This window comes from Pseudopipra pipra, chromosome 13, assembly GCF_036250125.1.
Source record: "Pseudopipra pipra isolate bDixPip1 chromosome 13, bDixPip1.hap1, whole genome shotgun sequence".
Taxonomy (NCBI): Eukaryota; Metazoa; Chordata; class Aves; order Passeriformes; family Pipridae; genus Pseudopipra; species Pseudopipra pipra.
In genome coordinates this window covers 6,341,337-6,365,825 of record NC_087561.1, presented here as the reverse complement: position 1 = coordinate 6,365,825, position 24,489 = coordinate 6,341,337, and the positions used below count along the sequence as shown (strand labels likewise).

The following is a 24,489-nucleotide window of genomic DNA, read 5'->3' as shown; positions in this document are numbered from 1 at the left end:
AATTATTTTGAGCTTCAGAATATGTATTGCCCAGAAAGCAGTATGTCCTGTACTGTTCCCTCTGTTGTCAGAGAGATTTCTTCTTGAGTAGGTTTCCATATAAGAATGTCAATGCTTTGATTTCTAAAATTTAGCATGGTGGGTAGGTTAAAGCTGAATTAAATTGGGTATTTCCCAATCTGATCGTTCCATAGCTCAGTACTGACTTCCCAGCAGGCAGCCACACACTGCACCCACATGTGGCTTTACCTTCTCTGAGGTGGCAGCAGCCAGACTGCAAACAGGGAACTGAAACCAAACATCTTGACACAACAGCACCATATGCAAACCATCTTGTTTTATTATCAACGTCAGGGTTTATTAATTTATCAAACCAGGTCAAAGTGATACAAGTACATAAATAAGTACTGTAACAGACATACATCTCATGAAGAGAATGAAAAACATGACACTGTGTATTTTGTTGTCTTAAGTGACCAGAAACTGGAAAAATGCACCGCTACATTTTACTAAATTATGCTTATGATTGTTTTTGCTTTTCTTAAAAAGTGTTTATTATAAAATAAATATACAATCTGGATTCCACCTGTCCTGTCACAAATACAAAAAGCAGGTTGCCTTCTTCATAAAAAAAAATTACAAACACTGTACACTTTCCACTTAGTCTTTTTTCACCAGCTACTGCTACAAACAGACAATGCCTGTTAGGTGAGAAATCAACTGCTGATTTTCTCACCAGATGCTACAGTTCCTCAGAACCTCTTCCTAAAGATTTATAATATTCTACACTTCTGCAGCACATTTTAACCCAGTAGATGCCACTGCAATGCGTGCTGCTGATGGCAAACTGCTGCTTCCACAGTTACACTGGTGCAGTGAGGTCTTAGGACCTTGGTTTGGATATGCTACGCCCCTGTCCAACACCAGGACAGGACTTATGAAAGCTACAGTCCCCGTGGAAAGGTGGTGGGACAGTTCAGTTAGCTCTCATTTAATGAACAGTGATAGAGGACTTCTCATGGCCAGGTGTTCCTGCATTTCAACTTGCTGTACTTTCAAATGGCCAGTATTCCCAGATTGTATCTGCTCTCTCTCCAGGCCTAGGGACAGCAGGGTGGTCCTGAGATCACCCTGTATGTATTCTCTAATTCCCTTCAGCCTTTTGTTCACCTTCATGTCTGTTCTCCTCATTTGCTCCTCTTGCTTGAGAAGCCCTGTATCCCACTCCTCCCGAGGCTCAGGCGGCACAGGCAGGACCTGGGTGCTATGGAGAAGCCTGATCCTGAGGCCTGTGGTGCTGATGGAGGCTGCCAGGGCCTCTGCTCAAGCCAAGGATGGCCTCAGGATGGTGAGGCTCTGCCTGAACAGGCTTTTGGCATCCAGTACCAACCCCTGCCACACCTTCATCCCTTTAGGAATGGGGACACCCTGGAGTGCTGTCACTGGCAGAATAACAAACCTCAAAATCTTTGCTCTCACTGTTGATTTTACTCCCTGTGAAGCCCCAGCCCTTGGCTCAGGCCATTTCCATAAAGCTTTGTTTCCTAGCATGTGTTTGAACAGCAGTATTCCTGTCTGCTTGTGGAGTAGAAAATGGGAGCAAAAGCAGGCAGAGTCACTTGCATCTTGGGATTTAATCCAACATTGCATCCGTAGTGCAGTGCAGGATTTTGGTGACTCTTCAGAGAAAACAGTTTTTAAATTATACTTACACTTATTCTGCAGAATAAGTAGACACACTGTAGACATGCTATACTAAATTTAACAGACTCAGATTTGTTTTTCTTCACAACAGTTGTCACAGAGCTCTTGTGCTCTAAAGGCCTGCTGTAGCTGTTTGGTGTTTGTCATGGCAGAGAGATGTCCTTGAAGCGTGAGAAGTGAGAGGTCATTCTCAGAAAAATGCACAAGGTTAGGTTTGTAACAAATCAGAACAAATAAATTAATCCCTGTCACAACTTTTGAGGAGTTATTAATTGTGAGGTTTAACGCTCTAGGTGTTTTGAAAACACTGCTAGTACTTCACTACCTTCTGCCCCATCACTTTAGAAGGTGGTTTATCAGCCAAGACCATGTGTTAACAGGACCCAGAATAATGAAGTTATTAGGGCTGTGATAGGGAGCTAACACTTCACATTTTTTAGAGAAGTGGGTGGAGGAAACAGTGAAAACCACTTAAAAGCGAACATTTGCTCCAATTGCTACAAAAATATAGTGATTGCCACTAACACCTGCTGTTCAGTTTATGGACTTTGTTTGCTCAACTACAAGACATCATCCCAAAGGCAGGCTGCTTAGGAGTTTGTTAGTTTAAATCTGCTTTTTATGTTTCCAGCACAAGTATTGTATCACTTGTATTTTTCCTCCACTACTAAGAGAAATCCATGAGTCATTTCAACACCAGAAATGGTATAAATTTAGCACAGGAAATAATGCTCTCTATAACTCCTGCACATTTATTAGGTGTCCTTCTTTTCAATAGTTTGAATAATTTGCCAAATAATAATAGTAATAATAATGTTCTGTTTTCTCTTTTTAACTCGTAAAGAAATGCAACTCTGGGAAAGCACAGTCTCTCTTTCTCCTTCCCCCACCAGTAATACAGAGCCTCCTAGTCTTTGGGAGGAGATATTTGAATGGTTGACACAGACCACTACACATAAAGCAGCAAATTTGCTGTGCATGATGTGAATAATTACTGCATTATAGTTTTGGGTTTTAGGGCAACTGTTGACTTAAGCAAAATAAGCCTGCAGTCCAGCTGCAGATCCAAGTTTTCATAAGTTTTCTTGTGTTTTTCCCTCCAGTGCTGTCTCCCTTAACAGTGACCCTTTTCAGACTTTTCAAGGTACAAAACCTTTACCAAATCCTCGAGCTCAGTCCTGCACACTCTGCTTTCACACATTTGGCTGATCTGAGCTTCTCCCTCGCTAAATATTTTCCACTGGCCTGAAAACAAAAACACAAAGGAGACAGATACTGACTTAGAAAAGGGCACAGGGAACTTTGAAGACATTTATAAGCACTCTGCAAACCAACTGATTCACAATAGTCAAAGAGGGAATGTCCAGTCCTCCCATGGAAAATATTCAAAGTATCTTACAATCACGTAACATATTCCATGAAAAATAACCTCATTAAAAATGATAAACAAGGACCAGAGTATTATTATTATTTTCTTTAATTAAGTAGTCCTGTAAGTTGGCTCTATTTATTCAACCACTTATGACAATGGATATCCTGGCAAACCAAAGTATTTAGAAGTGGGAAGCAACACGTCCAAGTGTTTGTGTGCTATGAACTCTGTCTACGTGCCTGTAATTAACGTTTTTGATAATTTTGATATGAATGCATGCTGTCCTGATAACTAGAATACTACATTACAGATAACAATGGCAAGCTAAGGAAGGCTGACAGCAAAAAATTAGGGAACTTCTTCTATGAAAAGATTACTGTATCTCAATAGGCCTATATTATTAAGAATATATTATCCCTGGGAAAAAGACTTCTTAATTAGAGAAAAAATTGTAGAAAAAATTACAAGTTATAATCCAAAAGAACTAGAAAATAAAAATATCTGTATCTTAGTTCAACTATTAAATCAGCTGAATTACTAGTTGCCAACTACTATCAAAATCCCAAACTTGATGAAATATGAGGAAGAAATCGAGGAGGAAAAGTTAGTACATCCATTTCACTGTGTTGAGTAACAGAGAATGTTTTTCACTGCTATGATAATATGAAGAGTAGAAACCTCAAGAGGTCAGAATTTTACTTACTAAGGGTTGTCCTTGTTATCAGCTTGAAGTAAGGAAGTTCTTCAAATTCTCTTTTGGACACTTTTTCAACATAGAAGTGACGCAGAATCCCTTCAACAAAGAAATGAGAAATGCATGTTACTGGAAATGTGCCCGTTGTTCTAAACCTGCCTTTTTGTAAAATTTTCAGACTATTCTTTCTTTTTTATTCTGTTTTCCACCCTCCCCCACCCATTTTTTTACTACTCCCTTGTAAATCTTTCCATGGATTGTGAGGGGTGTGAGAATCAGCCAATTCTTTTCCAAAATAGCTGAATCTTTCCTTATTATGCATAAATGTAAGATTACAAGAGAAGCCAAAAATCCCAGTGTCTTGGAGAAAAACAGTATCATTTTGCAGATACCATTTTGCCTGTCATGAGCCAGCACACAACACCACTGTCAAATCATTATGAGGCTTTGTGGCTTCTTGAACACTCATGGTACGTGTGAACCATCCAATGTTCTGTGACTTCTTTTCTGCTCCCACTTTGGCCTTAGGTTTCTGCTTTAAAGCACATTCTAGAGATGTATCATTTCCATGTACAGGGCTGCACTATGTGAGGATTTCCTACGAGGATCATATGCTCTTTATTCAAAATAGATTAAGTAGATTTGATTTTTAGGAGGCTGAAGATAATTTTTATTACACTGAAAGTTCATGATTTGCACCAGTGCTTCTCGATGCTTTTCTATTTTGTTCTAATTTTACCAGTTAGTCTAGTAAAAGATATTGTTTCCATCCTTAACACATTTTTGGCCCATATTCTAGGCCATCATGGATGTAGCATCACTATGACAGATAGGATATACTGATTTCAATGGAAAGCTTTTTGGTCCATCCTAAATAAGAGCCTCCAGGCACTTGGTTCAAACTCATTTCTCTGAAATAAATTACACAGAATATTGCTGACAACCTGTTTGTCATTGTGTCTTTGCTCCCAGTGAAGGGTAAGAGTTTGCAGAACTACAGCTTTGTGTGTTTCTAGTGGGTTTTATTCAGCAAAACTTGTCTGTGTTGGAAGTGGCTGTAACAGTGATATCCTAAAGAGTCAGAAGAACAGCAGTCTCAAAATGTTTGGATCTCTAAACTATTCTGGGATTTTAATGGGAGATTATACACTGTTTAAAGAAAGAACTTGTTCAACTCACCTTTTCTAATTGTCCACACATGTATTTCTATCTGAGGTGGCTTTTCAATCTCTATTGCAATTTTCCTGATGGTTTCTCCTTCTTCTGTGAAAACGGATTCATAGACAGGAAATGTCTCTTTCCCACAGAAGTAATCTTTGTTGTCAAAAGTTTGACTTGGCACATCTTCTGTTAAAGAAAAAAAAAGCACAAAACACCTACTACAGCTGTAATCGAGTCCTCCAGAACTTACTTGGCACCAATAGCCAAGCAGGTTTAGCTTAAAAGTAGAATTTTCATTTGTATGGCCACTCAAATCCATCTCCAGCTAAGCCCCAGACACTTAACAGTGTTCTATTCTGGTTCTGGTGGCCTGTTCATGCAGGCAAGACAGTATTCATAGTTATAATCCAGTCTCCTAAGGAAAAAGTCTCCTGTAACACCATGTGGTCTGGGAGACTCCTCACAATTTTTAAATCTGTTGTCCCCTTTTCAAGAATATTTGAAATAATGGCAGAAATCTCAGAGGTAATAACTAAATGAAAATTGGTGGTTGGTCAGAGTGAAGAAAACCAAATTCATGCTTTGCTGAAGAGAAGGGCAGGCAGAATCCAGGAGGTTTGCACTTTGCTCAGCAGCAGCCAGCTGGCCAGTGCAAGCTTGGGCTAGCCACAGGGCACATTATCTTTTGCCCACCTGGTAAAGTTGTAGAGCATATAAGTAGAAATTGTAATTATTCTGTTTGCAATTGGAAGTTGGACAAGAATGTAAGAGAGATGATGCAACTCAGAGGCTTAGACTTCTGTTTGTGGAAACACCTAATAATTCTCCACACATACAAGACAGACAGCAGGAAGAGATTCAGCTTTCTTTAAAATGGGCACACAGAATCTCAAAGAACAAGACAGTAACTTTCTTTTTGCCATTAAATTTTCAGTTGAAGCCTGTTAGCCAGGTTTTGTTGGATGTTCTTCTACTGAAAGCTGCGGATCTCTGCTTCCAAAAACTCTAGATAACACATCTCCAGCCTGCCTACTGGCACTGCTTTTTTCCCCAGTAAGCAAGGCCAGCAAAAGATGGGAAGTGTGCATTCTATATATGGCTGAGCATTTCTGCCCAGTGCATCAGCAAACAAACACAGAAATGGGCTGTACAGATTAGAGAAGAAGTTTAAAGGCACATAAGGGAACTGGACACTCCTTTACCCTTTGTATCACATGCAACATGGCTGGTCATTTGGCAGACCCTCAGCAGATTCCTGTTAGCAGATTTTTCACTAGCTGTAGGCATTTATTTTAGTAATGTCTACATAAGTTTTATCATTAGTGCAGAAAAGACACAGTGCTAAATCTGTGATAAGCTAGTATTTATTTTATGGGTTAAGTTACGTAACTGACACCAATCAGAGTTTTGAATCCTTCTGGTACGTTTTAAAAAGCAGAAATGATGTTATCTCCACACAAATTTCACAAGCTATAAAATGATTTGAAAGTTCTGTGGGCACTGTGGTGGGGGAAGGACAGGAGTCTCATGACAGTAATGAACTTTCTGTATACATTTCTGCAATACTCTCTTTGGAAATGAGCGCTAAGGAAGTCATGCTAACAGCAGAAAGAAAGGCAGTGACTGATCAGAACACATGTGCCAGGCAGCATGGCCCCTGTTTGAGGAGCAGCAGTGAGAGCAGAGCTGGCCAGGCAGCTCTGCCTGTCCCCCAGTGAGACTTCTCACACACCTTAGAGCGGGCACAGCTCCTGCCATTTGCATCAGAGTTATTGTGACCGGAAGGCTTGAGCCAAGCCCCTTAACATGCACAGCAAAAAGATGGTCTGTGATCAACTTTGTTTTACCTGGACAGACTTTACAGCATTTTCCTTCTACTTTCTGAGGGTATTTGCAGGGATATTGTTCTGGACAGTGAATTTTCTTACATTCTTGTTTGGTGATGTTGCAGGTGCACAACACACACTCTACGATTCCAAAGGCCCGGAGATTAGGATGCCAAGATTCACCATGAGAGTATGTTTTGCCATTTGAAACACAAACTACGAAAGAAAACAAAAAGAAGAAAAAGTACAACTGGAAAAGGTATGTTCACTGCCTACCTCTCTATACACATTTGTTTGATTCATGCACATTTGTTTAAAGCAGTGTCTCCATATGTCATCTGTTAGTGTCTGGCTCATTTCTCTGCTTGGTAATTTTAACTTGGAGTTTTGTTACTTAAAATGAGTCTGAGCCTGTGATCACCCTTTTCTGAGCAGTTTTGCCTTGATTTCAACTCTGCTGATGCTGATGTACATTGCTGTTTTGAGGAAAACAGTGAAGGTGGCTGAGTCAAGTATCTGACTGGCTCCCCCCCCGTGCATTTCAGTTGTGCACCATTAACCAGCTCATAAAACTCACTCCTCCTTCCCCTCCTAATCTCACTCCACACACAGGACACAGCCTGCTACAGTGGCTCTGGCTGCTGGAATTGAATTTGCAGATGACAGAATCATGTTATTTGCCACTGAGTCATCTGCACAGCTTCAGCCATAAGCTGAAGAGAGCCATGCTATCAGCAGGATGGATTAGTGCCACCTGGGCCTTTTATTGCTTTTGCATGAGAGTTCTGCTACATAACACACAGAACAAAGCAAGGGAATGTTGCAAAATGAAGTTTAATGTCCTCTGTGGAAATATATATGTCTATAGGTATATAGAGCCATTTGGCTTTTGGAATCACAAGAAAACATTAACATGAAAGGATGCATATGGGACTGAAATTTCATTCTAATAGCATCTAAGAGCCTCAGAATATTTATTCATCAGAGCCCTTGGAAGTCAGAGAAATACAGCTGACAAAAGGAGAGTGGAAAAATCTATGCCTGGTAGAAGCCACTTTGGGTCACCCAGTAGTTGATGGGAATTATATCACTTTACACCATGTTTGCATTTGTCCTATAAACCCTACTTCTTTATTTTTAAATATTTTATAAACACAAAGAAAAATGCAAACTAATCCTAACAAGGTGAAATAAAGGACACAGCCTGATTTCTAAAAGCAACTGAAGTGAAGCTGGGATATGTTGTAAATATTTCCAATTCTTCTAATATGCCATCATTTTTATTAATGTTTTTATTTGTAAAATATGTTCCAATTTTGCCTGTAACTTTCAAAAGCAATTTAATTTTTATCTGTAATCTGAAATTTATATCTAACTGGTAACAGATGTAACCAACTGCCTTATACTTTACTGAGTTACTGAGATTTATGGGGAGTGTTTTTTGCAATGTATTTTCTTTCATGGGGTTATGCTATCATTTGGTTTCTAAATTGCTACTTTTTAACTCTTTCTTAAGACATGGTTTTATTTTAGAGGTAGGAAACAATTTTGTTTCTCAAATAAAAAGCCATGTTTTATCTGTGTACTAAGAACATGGGAGAAAAAACTATAAATGAGAAAAACGGTAAGTACTCAGCTGCTCAGCAGGCTTCTTACATGCTCAAATATCATATTATTAGTTATATCTATGCTTATAGGGATTTTTTTCCCCCATCCAGAGTTCTCCAGATCCTTTATGGACTGGATAAATACTCCATGATTTCTCCCTGACAGGTGAAGGGATAATACAGGACATTGTGTGATACATATTTTCTGTCTTTTAAGGGTTGTTTAGCACAGAACAGTTAAATAATTACTCTAAGGGAGAAGATGAAGCCTCTAGTAGAAGACAAAATACAGCAAATAACTCCTGGTTCCCTGATACCCTGTTTTTAGTGCTTTTCATGTTCAGAATGGTAAATCTGTATCCCCACAACTACATAGTATTGCCACGGCAGGAGAGTTGTTGTGTGTTTATTTTTTAACTTGTTGAAATGCATCTCAAGGGGCATGTGCATTAATTAATAGAACACTTGTTAATTGCACAGGAACAAAAGAAAACATGTGGTCAGCATTCCTGTTTCCATCATGGGGATCTCTCAGACACTCTCCAGGCAGTGAGTGTCTGAAATTATGCTGCATCCAGAACTATGCTATTCGTCTGTATGCTTTTTATTTGCTGAAACAAGTCAGTTAGAAACTGCTTTGATGATGTCTTCATGTGTGAATTACATGTCAAAGACATTGCCCTGCATGGAGATTCCTGCTCCTAGATTCAGCATAAAACACTGGCATGATCTGAATGTTTTTTCATGCTTGTTCAGGTGGATAACAAAGATCCTATAGCCAACATTCCTTCTGTTAGTTAATACCTTAAAAGATTAGTTGGCCCTAATACAAGGGCTTTTAACTCTTTGTGGGTAGTTTCTAAGTGCACACTGACTGGTATTTGTGGATAGATGCTCTTTTGAGCATGTGTTTGTACAGTTATTTTTTTTATGTCTTCCTAGACCTGTTCCTGCAAACCTCTGTTCTCCAAGGTACACCCACTGTGGGAACTGAGCATCCCACCCTTTTTATTGTACAAAACCTGCTGCCCGACTAACTGGTGAATTGGTATTTTCCCTTTATTTTTGTCCTTCCTCTAGTGCATGAGGAATATAACTTGAATATGGTTTGCCATATGGGCTCAAAATTCTGCTGTCCACATAACGTAGTATGTCCTATATTCTATTAGCAGAGGGCAATAAAGGATTCTTAGAGTGAGATTCATTACCTTGGTTAGATTTGCCTTTTCACAGCTCAGGCATCAAGTACAGGCTAATTGCCTGCTCTGTCTCTTATATCAGTCATGGGGGACAAAAAGCATCCCTTCCATCCCACTGTCTCAGGCAAGAAGTTTAAGGTGGGGGAAGACATGATACTATCTTTCATAAGCATAATTTGCTAATCCTTGGAGGCAGAAAACCCCGATACTTTATGGTCTGAGATTTGTAGGGCAGTTTAAATATAAGCTGTTTATGACCAGTGAAGTTACAAAATAGGACAGAGTGTAAAGAAAATAACCATGAACAGTTTCCTATGGGACGAGCCATTGTGTGAACAAGTTGTTGAATCTAAAGGCATCGTGGTGTCCTCTGTGGCACAAAGCACTCACTCCCCTGGTAAACACTGCATGAGTTCTCAGAATTGTGTAGCACAATCCCACAAAGTAACTCAGAGAGCAACACAGCTGTGTGGTGCCTTTGCAGAGTGAAATGCACTGCTGTCTGTGCAGGCAGAATTGATCTCGCTCAAGAGGGAATTTCATACCCTGAATAGCTGATTGCTTTCTGCCTCCCTGATTTGCACTGGCTTTCTTGATACCAGTGTGAATCCCCAAGATTCTGCTGTATATTTTGAGAAGTCTCTCTGAGCTGTAGGTGACTGATTCCTGACCCAGAGCAATACTGTAAGAAGTACTTGTCTTTACCTCGTCCGTGCTTATGCTTGTTGTTGATGACGATTTGTACTATTGTGCCTGAGGCTTGCTGGGGATCCGGCAGGACTCCGCGGTTACTCCTGGCATTGGGAAATCGTGGAATATTGACTACCTGCCTCACAGAGCCGGGTGACAGGTCGTAGTGGGAGCGATGGTATGAGTGTCTCTGTTTGGGGACAGAAAGAGAGCAGGAAAGTAAATGTCTCGTTCCAATGAACATGGGGAAAGGGGCTGTACTAGGGGCTTAACACAGGCAACAAGTGTGGCCACTCTCATCAGACATCATTAACTGCACGTGCAGATGTAACTCATCTCACCAGTCTTGTATGTCAATGTAGGTGTCTTTATCTGAGTTGGTCATCTGAAGTCCCTAACTGTCAATGGACAGAGAGGCAGTTTTAGAACTTGACCTGGTGTGGATCTCTAGAGCATAAGAAGAACCACAACCCACATGTGCCTATTTTGCTCTATTTATTCAAAATGGTGTTCAGAGCTAGGTATCTACTTTACTGATCTTACTCTACTTACTCTGATCTACTCTACTTTAAGAGCAGATGAGAAGAATTTTAAGCTTGTCTAGTTTTTTTCATAAAAATTGCTTTCTACCATGGCTCCAGTGGCAGAGCACATCCAAAATGACTGCCCAGATTCTTCTTTGCTTGCAGCTTGAAACTGTCATGCAAGGCCCAAGTTAGCCTTGCACAGCCTGAGCAGAGCCTTACTAGAATGTGTTTTACAGACTAGGAAATCTCATTCCATTTGCAAAGGAAAGCAGCAGCAGCAGCAGTAGTAGTAGTAGTAGTAGTGCACAGCATGCTTTCTAGAGCAAAACCACTGTTTTCAGAGAATCATTTTTCAAAATGGCCATGGACCTGAAGGAATAGTGTAGATTATAGCACTCCTTTTATCAGGCATGGTTCTTCTCACTCATCTAAAGACCTGTTGGTTCATGTATTTGGGTAGTGCTCAAAAGGTCTTCAGGTTCTCTCCAAATGCTGTTATAAAAATTATTTCTTGAGGAGTAAGTTGTTAATGGAAACTCTTAGCCCCACAGATAATGAAGCCCCTAGAGTAAATACATATATATGTATGTAAACTGGAAAAGAAGTGTTTGCAATTATGATTTAAAAACAATGCTTCAATAGCAAACAAAATGCTGTTGAATTTTATTCTTATAGAGCATATACAACAAAGACCAAATCCAGAATCCACAGGAGCTCATGGGACTTTATAATTCAACATGATTCATGAATTCAGGTTGAGTGGAAGAAACCTATTTTGGGCTAGATTCACAGAACCCAGGATGAAACAATAGGTATCCAGACCTGTTATCATCCTTTTCTCTTTTTCCCCCAATGCACTGTCATGCACAGCACAGCAAGAAAATATGTCTTTAAATTGTAGGTCCCACTTACAGCTTCCCTGTTGGCCGGCTGCCGGAAGATATCTCCATCAGAATGTTCCCATGATAATTCTCCATCTCCTGTACGTGAAGCAGAGCAGTGTCAGTTAGAGGAGTAACTGTGAGACACCTTGGGAAATACAGAGGGGAAAAGTCTCACCCGGCTTCACAGCTGTATTTAGGGTCTAAATAGTGGTAGAGGAATGAATATGAAAATCAGCAAACTTTAATATATTAATCTATTTGGCCATGCAGGGAGCAGAAACTGACTCACAGTTTGCTCCCCATGAGCTGTGTTAGATCTTGATGCAAACATTTGGTTTAGCTTTTCATTTCATAAGAATCACAGAGGAGAGATAAAACAGCTTATGCCATATTGAAAAGGATAAAGTTGATTATGAGATAAATAATCATTTTAACATTTTTAAATAAGAGTAGTAGACAGAAGAATACATTAAATAAGCCCTGCATCAGTGGAGACAGTGGGTCGCCTCTACTGCATAATCCGATTTAATCTCACCTCTCATATGGAAATGCAAATGAACTGGTTTCTCATTAGTGACTGGCTGAAGTGACTGATTTCTCCAGTGTAAGGCTGGTTTACTGTCTAGCTGTGTCTGACAGTTTATACTTTGAAAGTCAAATTGATTTTTGTAAATGGAAGAGTCTGGTTTCAAATACAGCTCAAATAACTATATGGGAAGAGAAATCAGATGATTAACAGGGATTTACTTTAATTAACTGTCAAAGTATTACATTTAAAACAGTGTATCACTGTATTTCACCCTGGGAAGCCAGGGCTATCACCTTGCCTGATTGAGAACAGAAAGCTTTATAAGCAGTTTGCCTGGCAAAACATTTCAAGATTTGTGAAAATACTGTGGAGTAACAGCAAAGCAGTGGGATTGAGGGACAATCTCTGGGCAAAGGAGCACTGCACAGAGATCCTCCTGCTCGTTCTGACTGAGCTGACGTATTTACACAGCACACAGCACTGCCCTCCCAAGAGATTAGCTCAGGTCCTACTTGGTGCCACAGTAAGTTAATTAGCACTGCACCTCCCCAGGGTGAGTGGCTGTGACAGCCTGCTGTTCTGACATGACTACACAGCTTCTGTCCAGGACCTTGTTCTGTCCAGGACCTTGTTCCCTCAGAGCGTGTGGTGCTCCCTCTGCATCGTTCTGCATTATCAGCACTGATGCACTTTGAAGTACCTTCTTGCTGGCTCAGCCCTTCCCTCCCCAGAGCTTTTGGTCCAGTGTGTGAACTCAATCAACTCCTCAGGTCAGGAATTCTGGGACTATGCTAGCTTGTGTTTCACAACTCTTGCACCACAGCAAATATTACACAATCAACTATATAATACTCCTTATTTTTACCATGCAATAGCAGTGAGTTCAGACAAGCAGAATATCAAAAGAGTACAGCTGCACAAAAGTGCAAGCGGAGGTGCAAGAGTTTTTCAAAGCATCCTGGTATCACTGGTATCAAGAGTGGTACTTCTGAAAACCAAAGGTACATTTAGGTGCTTATCTGCATCTTTGAGAACAGGCCATAGATACTTAGATACCCTAGAAGTGATGATTCAAATGCCACAATACAGATATAAAATACGTTTAGAAATTCTCAGACATTTTGATGGGCTTTTAGACAGACATTTAGGTTTAGACATTCAGAAAGGCTGGGAAGGCCCCTAGAATCAAGTTCCCTGTGTGTACAAGATCTAAAATGCAATTGCTAGTAAAATACTGAAGTCACCTGAATAGAGGTTAACACCTAATTTAAACCGGAGTAATTGCCCTTGCCTTTGAATTGAAATTTTGCACAACTTGAGCAGGTCTTGTAACCTGTCAGATAGAAGCTCATCTTTTATTATAAAGCTTTTCTACCAAGAGTAATGGCAGCTATTTCAATACCTCATTTGAAGCCTCGATTTACCTCATTATGGGGATGCAACTTTATCATCAGTTCTCTCCTTGTTTCAATTTAGGAGAACAAAGGTAGCCATGTTACCCTGCTGGCACTCGTGGTTTAATTTCCCGACATGCATTGGATTGTAATTACATGGGAAACTTGCAGATAGTGTCCTGAGGACAGAACTGCTGCACAGACAGGGCTCTGACATGGAAAGGAGTAAATTCAGAGCCTGTCCTTGAACTTACCTCTGCAAACTGGACAGCAGGACTCCGGTACAGAAACTGGGAAAGAGCAAGTTAATTTGGGACAAGTCTTCAACCCACAGTACACATTTCCTTCCTGCCAGTAAAACACAAGGGGAATTTAGAAGGAGTCATTGATTTTTCTGTATATTCATTTTTTTATGGACATGCTTAAATCCATGTTTACATAAATGCCACTCTATGCAAAAGCAGAATATTAAACCAATGAAAAGTCTGAACAGTCTGTTCACTACTTGGCCTGTTAAATTCTTAGTTAATGAAGAATATGATGGTGATTTGATAAGAGGAGGTACAGAGTTGCCAATAGTTGATACTGAAGAGCTGTTTGGATTGGTAGGGATGTCATGGTTCAGACACTGGCTCTGAAGAGTCACTGGGTGAGTGCTCAAATATACTGGATTTGAACTGGTGACATCTCAGGAATGGCTCTCTGGCCCAGTGCCAGTTCAGAGCTGTCCGCTCCCAGCCTTGGGGCCCTTTACTTATCAGCTCAGTCCAAATGAAATCAGTCATTGGCTTAGTGCTACATTTTCCAGTCAGGTTGAAGCGAAATATTCTATATATGCCAAGCAGCAATATTTTACCTGCTGCCTCTGCACTGTAAGCTCACTTAGAGCAGATGTTTGACAGGGTATGCTTTGTGCACTGTGTGTAAGAGGTCGCCTGTCATTTACCAGGTGCTGCACACTGGCTCTGAGCACTCTCATGAGTTTCAGCATTAATTCTGAATTACCAGCCTTTGCTATGTATTGCTTATAATTCAGTGCCATGTCTTCTAGAAAGGAGAACTGGAGCATAGACAGAGCAGGGCTCTGTCAAATTGTGTTACTTACTGAGCAGCTGCACTGGGCACACTGGTTTGCTTGCCTATTCTGGAAAAGCCCCTCAGCCACAAACATTTCGCCGTGATGGTAGGTGGTGCCATTGTATTCACAGGATTTCCCGGTGATTTTGCTGCTTACTGAGAAAAGGGAGTCCTCTGGAAGCAATGGGAAAGGAACACTTCATGCAAATGTTCTTGATAACTTGCAATATCATAAATATGGGGGAGGAAAAGCTTCCCTTCTCCCTCATTTCTCTTTGTTAAGGAAGGACAAGTTTTGTCATCCTACAAAGTACAAGTGATATTCTCATGCTGCTATCTTGCTGAATTTTAGTAATTCACACTTTGAGTTGACTGTCCCAGTTAATCTTAGGATGCTGATGATCAACTGCAATGCCAGCACTATTGGCCCTGTCTCATGCTGCAGTATTTTCTCTTCTTCTGTAGCATTTGGTATCAGGACGGATGGGTGCAGTTATGTGCCCACTTGTTACATTTACATGGCTCTTTTAGGCTTTAATGTAGAAGGCATTAGGTGCTGTATACACACAGAATCCCACTATCAATAGCACTGTCCTGGCATGGTTTCCCCCTTCTTAGTACTGGTGTCTTTTTTTTTAATGATTTGTAGTCTTGTAGCCCATAGGAGACTTAATTGCAGGTTAGCAGGTTGTGCCACAGGGCATGCATGATTCCATGCATGGTTCCACACCATCCATAGGCACAAAAGTTCTGCTAGAGGAGCAGCAATACTGATGACGGGACTATGTTGAGAGAGTTTATGCAATAAGCAAGTGTTTCTTCCTCACTGTTCATTGCTGCTGTTGCTTTCAAAATGGGCAAAACTTGTCTAAGGCAGATGTCAAAAGCCACCTGAACATTGATTTTCCTCTGATATGCATGTTTTAATGTCAGATGTGCAAATGAGAGCACTGTTGGCAGAACTCAGGGCATATGACAAAGTGCACAATGTGGCAGTGTCAATTCAAACCCTGAAACCTCCTGTTTCACCTCAGTATCACATTGAATTCTGCACCACATGGGTTAAGTGTTCTTCTAAGACACTAAGCTATCCATACCTTATGCTAAAACATCCCCTAGACTGTTTAACTGTTAGCAGTTGATAAACTGTGCAAAAGGATTACACTTTACCTATGAAATATAAGCCACTTGATTCTGCTTGGGCAGTGAACCTGGCACTATACATTTACATTCACATGAATTTAGTATCTCAGCAGGGGAAAAAACATTTCAAACAAGAGCTCTATGGAAGTAACAGTGAAGTGTTTGTTCTCTGGAGCCCGAATCACTGCAAATTTCTAGGAATGCAGCTGAAATTTCATGCAGTGGGTTTGGGCTTTCATGTAAAAGAAACTTGACCTAAAAATTCAGGTTTTGCTACAGCTCCTTTCATTACCTATCAGATAAACCTGGAGAGATTTTTTTGTGAAATCATACCACAGAATGCCCATTTTTCAGCTGGGAGCTCAAGTGAAAGAGCAGTTTTCTGCCACCATGCACTGGCATTAAACATTAACATTTAGTTTTCCGTAAAAGCATATATCTAGTTACACTGGTCCATCAAATGTTAATAATATTTTGAATGGTAAATGTCAAATCTGGCTGTGGAACATACATGTACTACAGTGTTCCTTGCCTGACATTTCATTGCCTGACACACGTTATTTGCACTTCCTCCTTTGAGGATCACTCAGCTCAGTATGAAATCACCAAATGCCTTTAAACTGTGGCTTCTAAATAAAGAAGGAGGATGGTGAAGCTTCTATTGCTTGGAAAATGATGGTAGAGAGTTGCACTAGGTAATTGTTTTCATCTATATTTCTTTTAAGTTGATCATAGAAGTTAGGCCTGTAATAGCTAAATCATGTCATGCAGCCTAAAACACACATGCATCTCCCTATCTTTGGAATATGGGATGAAATTCTATTGCTATTTTGAATCATAGCATCATAGGATCTTTGGGGTTGGAAAAGACCTTTAAGATCAAGTCCAACCATCAACCCAGCACCACCACCACGTTCACAATTAAACCATGTCCTGAAGTGCCGTATCCACACATTTTTTGAACACTTCCAGGGATGGTGACTCCTCCACTTCCCTGGGTAGCATGTTCCAATGCTTCACAGCCCTGTCCATGTAAACATCCTACCTAATACCTAATGTAAACCTCCCCTGGCACAACTTGAGGCCATTTCCTCTCATCCTGTCACTTGTTACCTGGGAGGAGAGACTGACACCCACCTCACTACAACAGCCTTTCAGGGAGTTGAAGCCTTATTTGATGAAATAATTGTAAGAAAAGTCAAGTTTCAATTACAGGGAGTAAGACCGTGGTGTAAGTCCTGTGCTGCACACACCTGTCCATATGATTATCTATTAGCACATTAAGTGACAGGACCTATTTCATTGCTCAGAATAAGGTTTAGAAGAAGTTTTCAGATCAAGACCACACTGCTGCTATTGCAAAAAAATATATACAGTCATATATTGGAGACAGCATATTGGAGAGCACAACTGATCATCTCCAAACACAGCATCGGCCTGAACCTGCAAGGAAGCTTTGTTTATATTCTGTGTCTAAATATAACTTGTGTCTGGTGCAGTTTTTCTCTCTCTCACTTTGCTAGTGTGTGACTGACTTTCTTCAACTAGTACTTTCCTTTGTTTTTTTCCTAGTGCTCTTTAAATCATGGCTAATTAGAGGAGTTCAGACTCTCCCATGATATCATATTCTCCTGTAGAATGTGAAATTAGAGTCATTGTGGATTGTTTTAATAAGTGCCACATTTGAGCTTTAAAAAATCTTGTCATTAATATTGGTATCAGCATGCACGATTCTGTGCCTTAGTTAAGACAGGTTAGAATTAGAGTAATTAACTGCAAATACACTGCATTGCTCAAAGCTCTATTTGTAAACCTTGCTGCCTAATCAGGATTGTTCCAAAAGCTTTATCTGGCATTTTAATGGTGCTGACTAACATTGCTTTAATTAGCTGCCTCTGTAAAGTACCAGGCAAACCATCTGTGTGAATCCTTTTAATTAACTGGGTTCAATATGAGCTTTTTTTCTGGCATTCTTCGCACGTCAGTGGAAGCAACATACAATATGCAGAGTAAAGATGTTATAGCTTCAATCAAAAAGGAATTATCTCTGTTTCTGTCATTGGCATTTATTCTATAAGGGCTCAGGCTTCTGTAGAGAGGCTGAGAGGCCATACTTACATTTGCCTACAATTTTAGCACAATCAAGATAAGCCCATGAGTCTGCAATATGGAGAGCAGACCTTTCTCACCAGCATGAGCATGAGGGAACTGCAGGGGCCAAGATGTAAGACCTGGGCTTCCCGTGACTTGCTATGGATTTGAATTTATCCTGTAAGTAACTTTTAAAGGTTGAACCTGGCTGAAGAAATCTTTCAGATTTTACAAACAGACAACAGAATACAACTGTATAAAAAATGGTTTAGCTTAAAAACATTTTTTTTAAAAGCAGTTGGAGACTATGGTGGCTATGCTTGAAACCTTATATCCAACCATTCCTCTCTTCCAAACATGGGATTCTGTCCAGCTCCTTTTGCCTACCTTGGCTGTTTTTCACTGATGTCCCACACACTCAAGGTAAATTCTAGCCCCAATGAAGGCAGTAGAAAGGTTTCCTTCAGGACTCAGCCAAGGTACTTGCTTGAATGCCACTTTTTGAGATTGAGATAGATGCTTGAACTATGAGGAACTGTTGATCCATACAAACAAGATTTGTATCAACTAAGATCTGTTGTACAGCCTGATGTGGAAGTTCACTATGAACGTATAGTGCATGTATTTCATGAATTGTGGTTCATTTGACAGAGCCTGTGAAGAAACAGTATGGCAAAATGTTTGCCATGAAGGGATGCCACCGTGGTGTGAACTGCAGCACCAGTGCTTTCCTGATAGTCTGACAAAACAGTGTTAGATATGAATTTGATGAACCACAGACATGTTATGGAAATTTTCTGGTTTAATGGAGTCTGCTCCAATCACAGATTTTTTTGTGGAAGCCTTTCTGGGTTCCTGATAGTCTGCCCATGACCTGAGGTGTCCAAGGGCCAAGGTCTGAGGGCAGTCATACATGTACACAGACCAGGCCTTCCTGGCTTCTGGAACTTTCCAGTCTCCTGGGAGAAACAGAAGCCGTGTCACATGGATCACAGTCAGTTTTGGAAATATCATCTTTTAGCTTTTTCTGTTTACAACTCTATTCCTTCTTGGGTTGTTATAAATTCTTGATCCTGAGATGATTTACCCTTACTTGGATATGAAGCAGAAGAGCATCATTTATCTGCAACTAATCCCTTGAATAGCTTAGACAAATTCCATGAGCAGTTCCTGATGTTTGAAACAGTGGTTACTTCTGTAAAAGTATTTATGTGTAGAGAGTGAAAAGCAGTGACGAGCTATGGGCAAAGTAGCCTTTTGGGAAATGGGGGCTGACTTGCTTGAGGAAGGGCTTTAGGATCCAGGCCTTACTACAATCAATTAAGTGTTGAACTTGGATCCTTCTGGACAAAGACAAGAGGTGCAGGTACAATTACTAACAAACAATTTAGACACTAACTAACAAACTGGTAAAACCACCTCGGAATCAGTACAGTCATGGCATGATAATCAGTGAAGTATTTATGATGTGACATCTGACCTTCAAATTGAGAAAATCAATTGCTTTTGGGTGTCTTTGCCATTGTGGACAATGAGACCAAGCATCTTGGCTTTCTGAAAGTCACTGTGCTGGGTTTTACTGGCCTGCAGACAGTAACAGTGGCAGTGAGTGTCCTCCTGAAATGGGGACTGCACAAGTTAGACAAGGAAGGTGCAGGCAAAGCTTCTGCATAACCCTCAGCAGGATCTGCTGGGACCTGCACAGCACTTCACGGAGGGTCTGTGAGGTTCTATTGCATCTCTGTGAGGTACTTTCTTATACAATATTCTGACCATTCGTGTTAGCATTTAACACTCTCACCATTGCTTATTTTAGTATCAGAACATCTGGCAAAGAACATTTTTTAAAAATCCTACAGACTCTTGGCTTGCTGACTTAAAAACTATTTTAAACAGCAACATTCAGAATCACCTAATGTCATTTACTGAAAAAGATAGGCTTTTAACATCCAGCAGAAAGGCTGGGCGTTCAGCCTGGCTTGGGTTTTACAGTTTGTCTATTTTATTAACGACCCTTATAAAAACAATCAAGTGCTAAACAATATGAAATCAATCACAAGGTCTAATGCCTTAAGAAACTTACCATACTGGGAACTGTTTTGCAGATAGTCTGGGTTTTTTTAAGCAGACAGATGATAGATTATGAATTTGAATCCAGAGAGGATTTTATGAAACATGTTTTCTGAATCAACCATGAGCATGTACAGACCAAGAGGCTGAAGATTGTTTTGGAACCCTATTCACTAGACAAGCAACTGATTTCTGCTGTAACTCCAGGATATTGGTTTGCACTGACATCTCTCCTGTACATTCACTTGTATTCCCAGGAGTTTTGCTACTTAATGAACACAATTGGGAGAGTCAGTTTAGTTGCAAGACGTACTTCAGAGCTCTCTAGACTGTATCCTGGTGCAGGAAACTATCTTTGGACACCAGCTAACTGGTCATCTCACATGCTGCTTCTGTACAGAAATGAGGTCACCTCAAGTTGTAAAAACATCACGAGGCCATATCACTTGCTTTCACATTTAAAACTGGCCTAAGAATTACAGGTTACCTCTGCTTTTGGAAAACTCTTTGCTTGTGTTGGAGTTGCACATACCCCTAGGTATCCTTGTTAAAAAATAGTTAATTCTCCTCCTTCATGGAGTCCAGGTCTTTTGCCTAAAAGCAAATAATTCTGAAGGGTAATGTACATGTAATTCAGTAGAAGGATACAGGGATGATTCTTGCTTACTGAGACTTTTGGTGTTTTTCATAGCAATGTTAAAGGCCAGCACAATGGGCTCCATGCTCCACTGTGAAACATTAATTCTAGGAGGTCCCAAAATACTACTTGAAGTAGTCTGTAATAACAGTAATGGGATAAGTTATTAATGTGTAGAAAATTACATTTCTGGATAAAAACCTGCAGGTGGAGTTACAATCTACAAAGTGGACTGAAAGAAATCCAGGCAGCAATGCAGAGTAAAAGGCTACCTTGCACTGACTGCAATTTCTGTGAGGAGCTGGATGCATGAAATGCAGGGAAGAGAGAGTTGAAGATAAAATATTGGAAGCTTTCTTTATGTTATTCACCTTGTTACCTCTCTAGCTTTCTTCAGCTACTCCAGAATGCAGGTTTCAGTTCTCAAAGGCCAATGCAATGTAAAAAATACTGTCTTTTCCTCCACCACTGAAATGTGTTTAACATGAAACAGGCTGTCACCCACAGGAGTTGTGCAATGAAATTCACTTTGTGTTTGTGTATTACGAGACTTTCCCAAGTTGCTACTTCTGAGCACTATCATTCATAGCAGGAGCCCTATACTGAGCCAGAGACATGCAGAGTAGGAACTGTGCCTCCCAGTGCAGCAGCTTTAATCTGAATGGGAAATGGATTCAAAGTGAAAGAGAGCAGGTTTATATTAAATATTAGGAAGAAATTCATTACTGTGAGGGTGGTGAGGCACTGGGACAGTGCCCAGAGAAGCTGTGACTGCACCATCCCTGGAAGTATTCAAGGTCAGGTTGGGTGGGGCTCTGAGCAACCTGGGCTAGTGGAAGGTGTCCCTGCCCATGGCAGGGGGTTTGAACTGGATGATCTTTAAGGTCCCCTCCAACCCAAATATTCTGTGATTCTGTGAGTTTACTTTTCTAGTTACTTTTGCTTGCATAGCCAGTTGGAACATGTTTGGATCCTCTGTCACCCTGATGTACAAGAAGAAAACAGAAAGCGAGTAAATCACATTACTTCATCATTCATTTTGAGAGGACCAGGGCTAAACTCCTCTCTCCAGCATTTAAAATGATATGTGCCCCTTCCTGTTGCTGGAACAGCCACTTTGACAGCTAGATAAGCATGTAAAGATGTGAGCAGCCCTGGAGCTGCTCTGATTAACACTGACCGAACCAGCCTTCTTTCACCAAAGGAATCAGAGCTCTGAAGAAGTGGTAATAAGTCCTTTGACCACTCTTGCCTTGGTGATACATTCCAAGGGGTTCAGCCAAAGATCTTACCAGTCCTGGAGAAATCTAAGTGCTAGTAACATTCCAAGTAAAAGATAAAGAAGCCTGCCTCCAGGCAGAAATCATCCATGTTAGGCTCTTCCCTCTGCTACACACAAGCTAAAGGAACATGGTTATTGTATATAAGAAACAGCTATTCAGTATGAGACGTATTTGGAATGGAGGAATAAATATGTGTTGATAATCTGATCCTTACAAATTCAAAACAGAGCAGCCTAAGACTTAAAGAGGTGAGGGAAGTATCCTGTAGAAACGGATTATTGCAGCTCACAGGGAGAGTGACAGTCAGTGAGATTTTGATCATAGTTATGTTGAATAAATCTGGAACAACTCTGTTGATTGAACTAACCCTGATGCTACGTGTTCAAACCAAACTGTATTTTATAAAAATTCTTTTAAAAAAATCCTTGTGTTTATATGGAAAAAGGATTGCATAAATTATATTCTTCTGTGTTTATGCAGAGCATTTCATGCAGAAATTATATAATACAGAGAAGTTGCCTATTTTCCTGCAGTTCCAGTGAAACTAAGGTACAGTAACAACAGTAGGTTTCCTTTGTACCCAGAGATCCAACTAATGCTGACCCATTTGTACCAGAAGGCCAGTGCAAAGAAGCAAATAGCTGAGAATACGGATTACCCCATTCTGCTGCTGTGGCTCACTTCTCCAAAAAGGCCTTCAGTGCAGGAGACATTCTGTGATCACATTTTGGCCAGCACAGTAGGAGTGTGCTATGCTGGGACTAATTGGTGAGAGTGGCCAAATGCAGAGGGGATAAAGAAAAGAGAGTAAGGAATCTCTGTATCACAGGCAGCAAGGGACACTGCAGAGCACAAGTGTCATGGGACCTGGGATAACACATGCTGTTTTCTCCAGAAATGTACTTACTGATTTACTGAACTTTCCTCAGTATCTGTGAAGGTCTTTGCCTCAGAAAGACAGGAAACTTGTGAGCACCATAGACTCAGTTCTACAAATCCCAGACCTGCTCCTAGTGCAGCTTCAGGGCTGGGTATCTAAACTGAGCCTGGAAAGCCATCAGCACGTGAGGGGAAAAAGTGCTATTGCACACTGGCTGTTTCAAAGTCAAAACTACCCCCTGCTGAAAGGATGTTTTTACCCCTGTCACATCAAGAAGGGTAAACCACAAATATTCTAGAGCTACTTCATCCCCAGAATGAAGTCATTATTCATCATCTCATGGAAATACAGGAACCTCTGACTGAAAACCTATTACACTGTTTTGATGCAAGGTTATCTTCTAGGGGTCAGCTGTTATTTTAAATAACCTTTGTGGCTGGAGGTCCTTGGGGAATTATAGCACAGCGTAAGAGATCAAATGGATTTCTTCCCTGTGAAAAATTCTTTTGCTTAATTTCTTCTCTCTGCTTTTGTTTCCACTCTACATGAACATGTCACCTCAAGGTCTGATCTGAAGTCCATTGAACTAAATAGATTTGGAACCTGGCCCAAACACCTACTCTGTGTGGTATAGCGAAAAGGCAGTTTCCCCGTTCATCTCCTGTCTCATATTTCTATCATATTACTTAGTATTTCTAGAGAGGTGACTATGTCACAGTCAGTAACTGCATCTGTTTTCATAGAAGACTTAGTCCAAAGACTGTCAATATTAATAGAAATTTGTTGATTGACTATAGTAGACTAGTGGATCAACTATCAGTCTGTCTGCATTTAGCCTTTTCCTTCAGTCATGCATCAGAATCCAATTACAAATCTGTGATTTAAAAAAACATAGAGGATGTGCACAAAAGCAGTGCAATGATGTTGTTTTAAAAGCAGTGGCCGAGGCTGACAGTAAATGTGGATGGAAAAGTTGTGCACTATCCAAAAACTGCAAACACAAGCTCTAAACAAAATCCATATGTGCCTCTTGGAGGTGCAGGTGTCAACGATATTAAGCCACAAAATGCTTTGCATTAAAATAACTTCAAGGACCAGGTTAAGCTCTAAAAACTCCGAGGTAATTCAGAGTTAATCACCACAGCTAGTCTTTAATATGGTCAGACGGTAGAAGGTGTATGAAATTCATTGCTTGAAGGAACTAGTAGCACCTTATCTAGACAGTATGAACTTTCATACAGATTCAAGGCAAAGATGTAGTTTCACTTAAAACATTCAAAAAGCTGTTGGTTGTTTTTTAGCTTTCTAGGGCTAAAGTCAAGCTCTTCACATTATTTTAATATATTTTCTGCAGCTTAATTTCCTGTGTTTTCTTTTATAGTGGCATAAAAAATTGCCCAGCAATTGCCCAGCAACTCTGAAGGACTCATAAAACACTTTCTAGGTCGCTCTACTTTAATTCCTGCTCTCAAGTTGAACTATTATGTGAGTCTACCAATCACTCTCCCGCCAAGGGAACAAATTGAGTGGAGCTTTGGTGCATTTTGAATACTCTCTGAATCCTCTTTGAAGGTCTTGGAAGTTATCTTGGAAAAATTCTGAGCAGCTTATCCTATCCTATCATGTCAGTCCAAAGAATGGAAGTTCTGTCATCCACGTGGGAAGATATGTATTTTTCAGTGTATTTTGGATGCTGATGTACAGATGGATTTTTGAGTTTT

General features: G+C 40.3%; 2 protein-coding genes across 4 annotated transcripts in view; one reads left to right on the top strand and one right to left on the bottom strand.

Moving 5' to 3' along the window:
- Nucleotides 1-322: 322 nt before the first annotated feature.
- Nucleotides 323-24,489, bottom strand: part of CHRDL1 (chordin like 1) — a 38,283-nt gene continuing 14,116 nt past the window's right edge. Inside the window, exons 5-12 of one of the 2 annotated variants that reach the window (XM_064669800.1) lie at nt 14,693-14,838; nt 13,842-13,935; nt 11,693-11,760; nt 10,269-10,443; nt 6,779-6,973; nt 4,950-5,114; nt 3,780-3,869; nt 323-2,949 (exon numbers count right to left, since the gene is read on the bottom strand). In XM_064669800.1, coding sequence (XP_064525870.1) covers nt 2,819-2,949; nt 3,780-3,869; nt 4,950-5,114; nt 6,779-6,973; nt 10,269-10,443; nt 11,693-11,760; nt 13,842-13,935; nt 14,693-14,838 — 1,064 coding nt within the window. In that variant the 3' untranslated portion in view covers nt 323-2,818. Of the gene's footprint in view, nt 2,950-3,779; nt 3,870-4,949; nt 5,118-6,778; nt 6,974-10,268; nt 10,444-11,692; nt 11,761-13,841; nt 13,936-14,692; nt 14,839-24,489 lie in introns of both variants that reach the window. The other variant, XM_064669799.1, reaches the window with a different exon arrangement.
- PAK3 (p21 (RAC1) activated kinase 3) overlaps nt 6,889-24,489 on the top strand; it is a 174,615-nt gene continuing 157,014 nt past the window's right edge. For both annotated transcript variants that reach the window (XR_010433984.1, XM_064669794.1), the window contains exon 1: nt 6,889-7,016. The gene's annotated coding sequence lies outside the window, so the exon portion shown is untranslated. The remainder of the gene's footprint in view (nt 7,017-24,489) is intronic.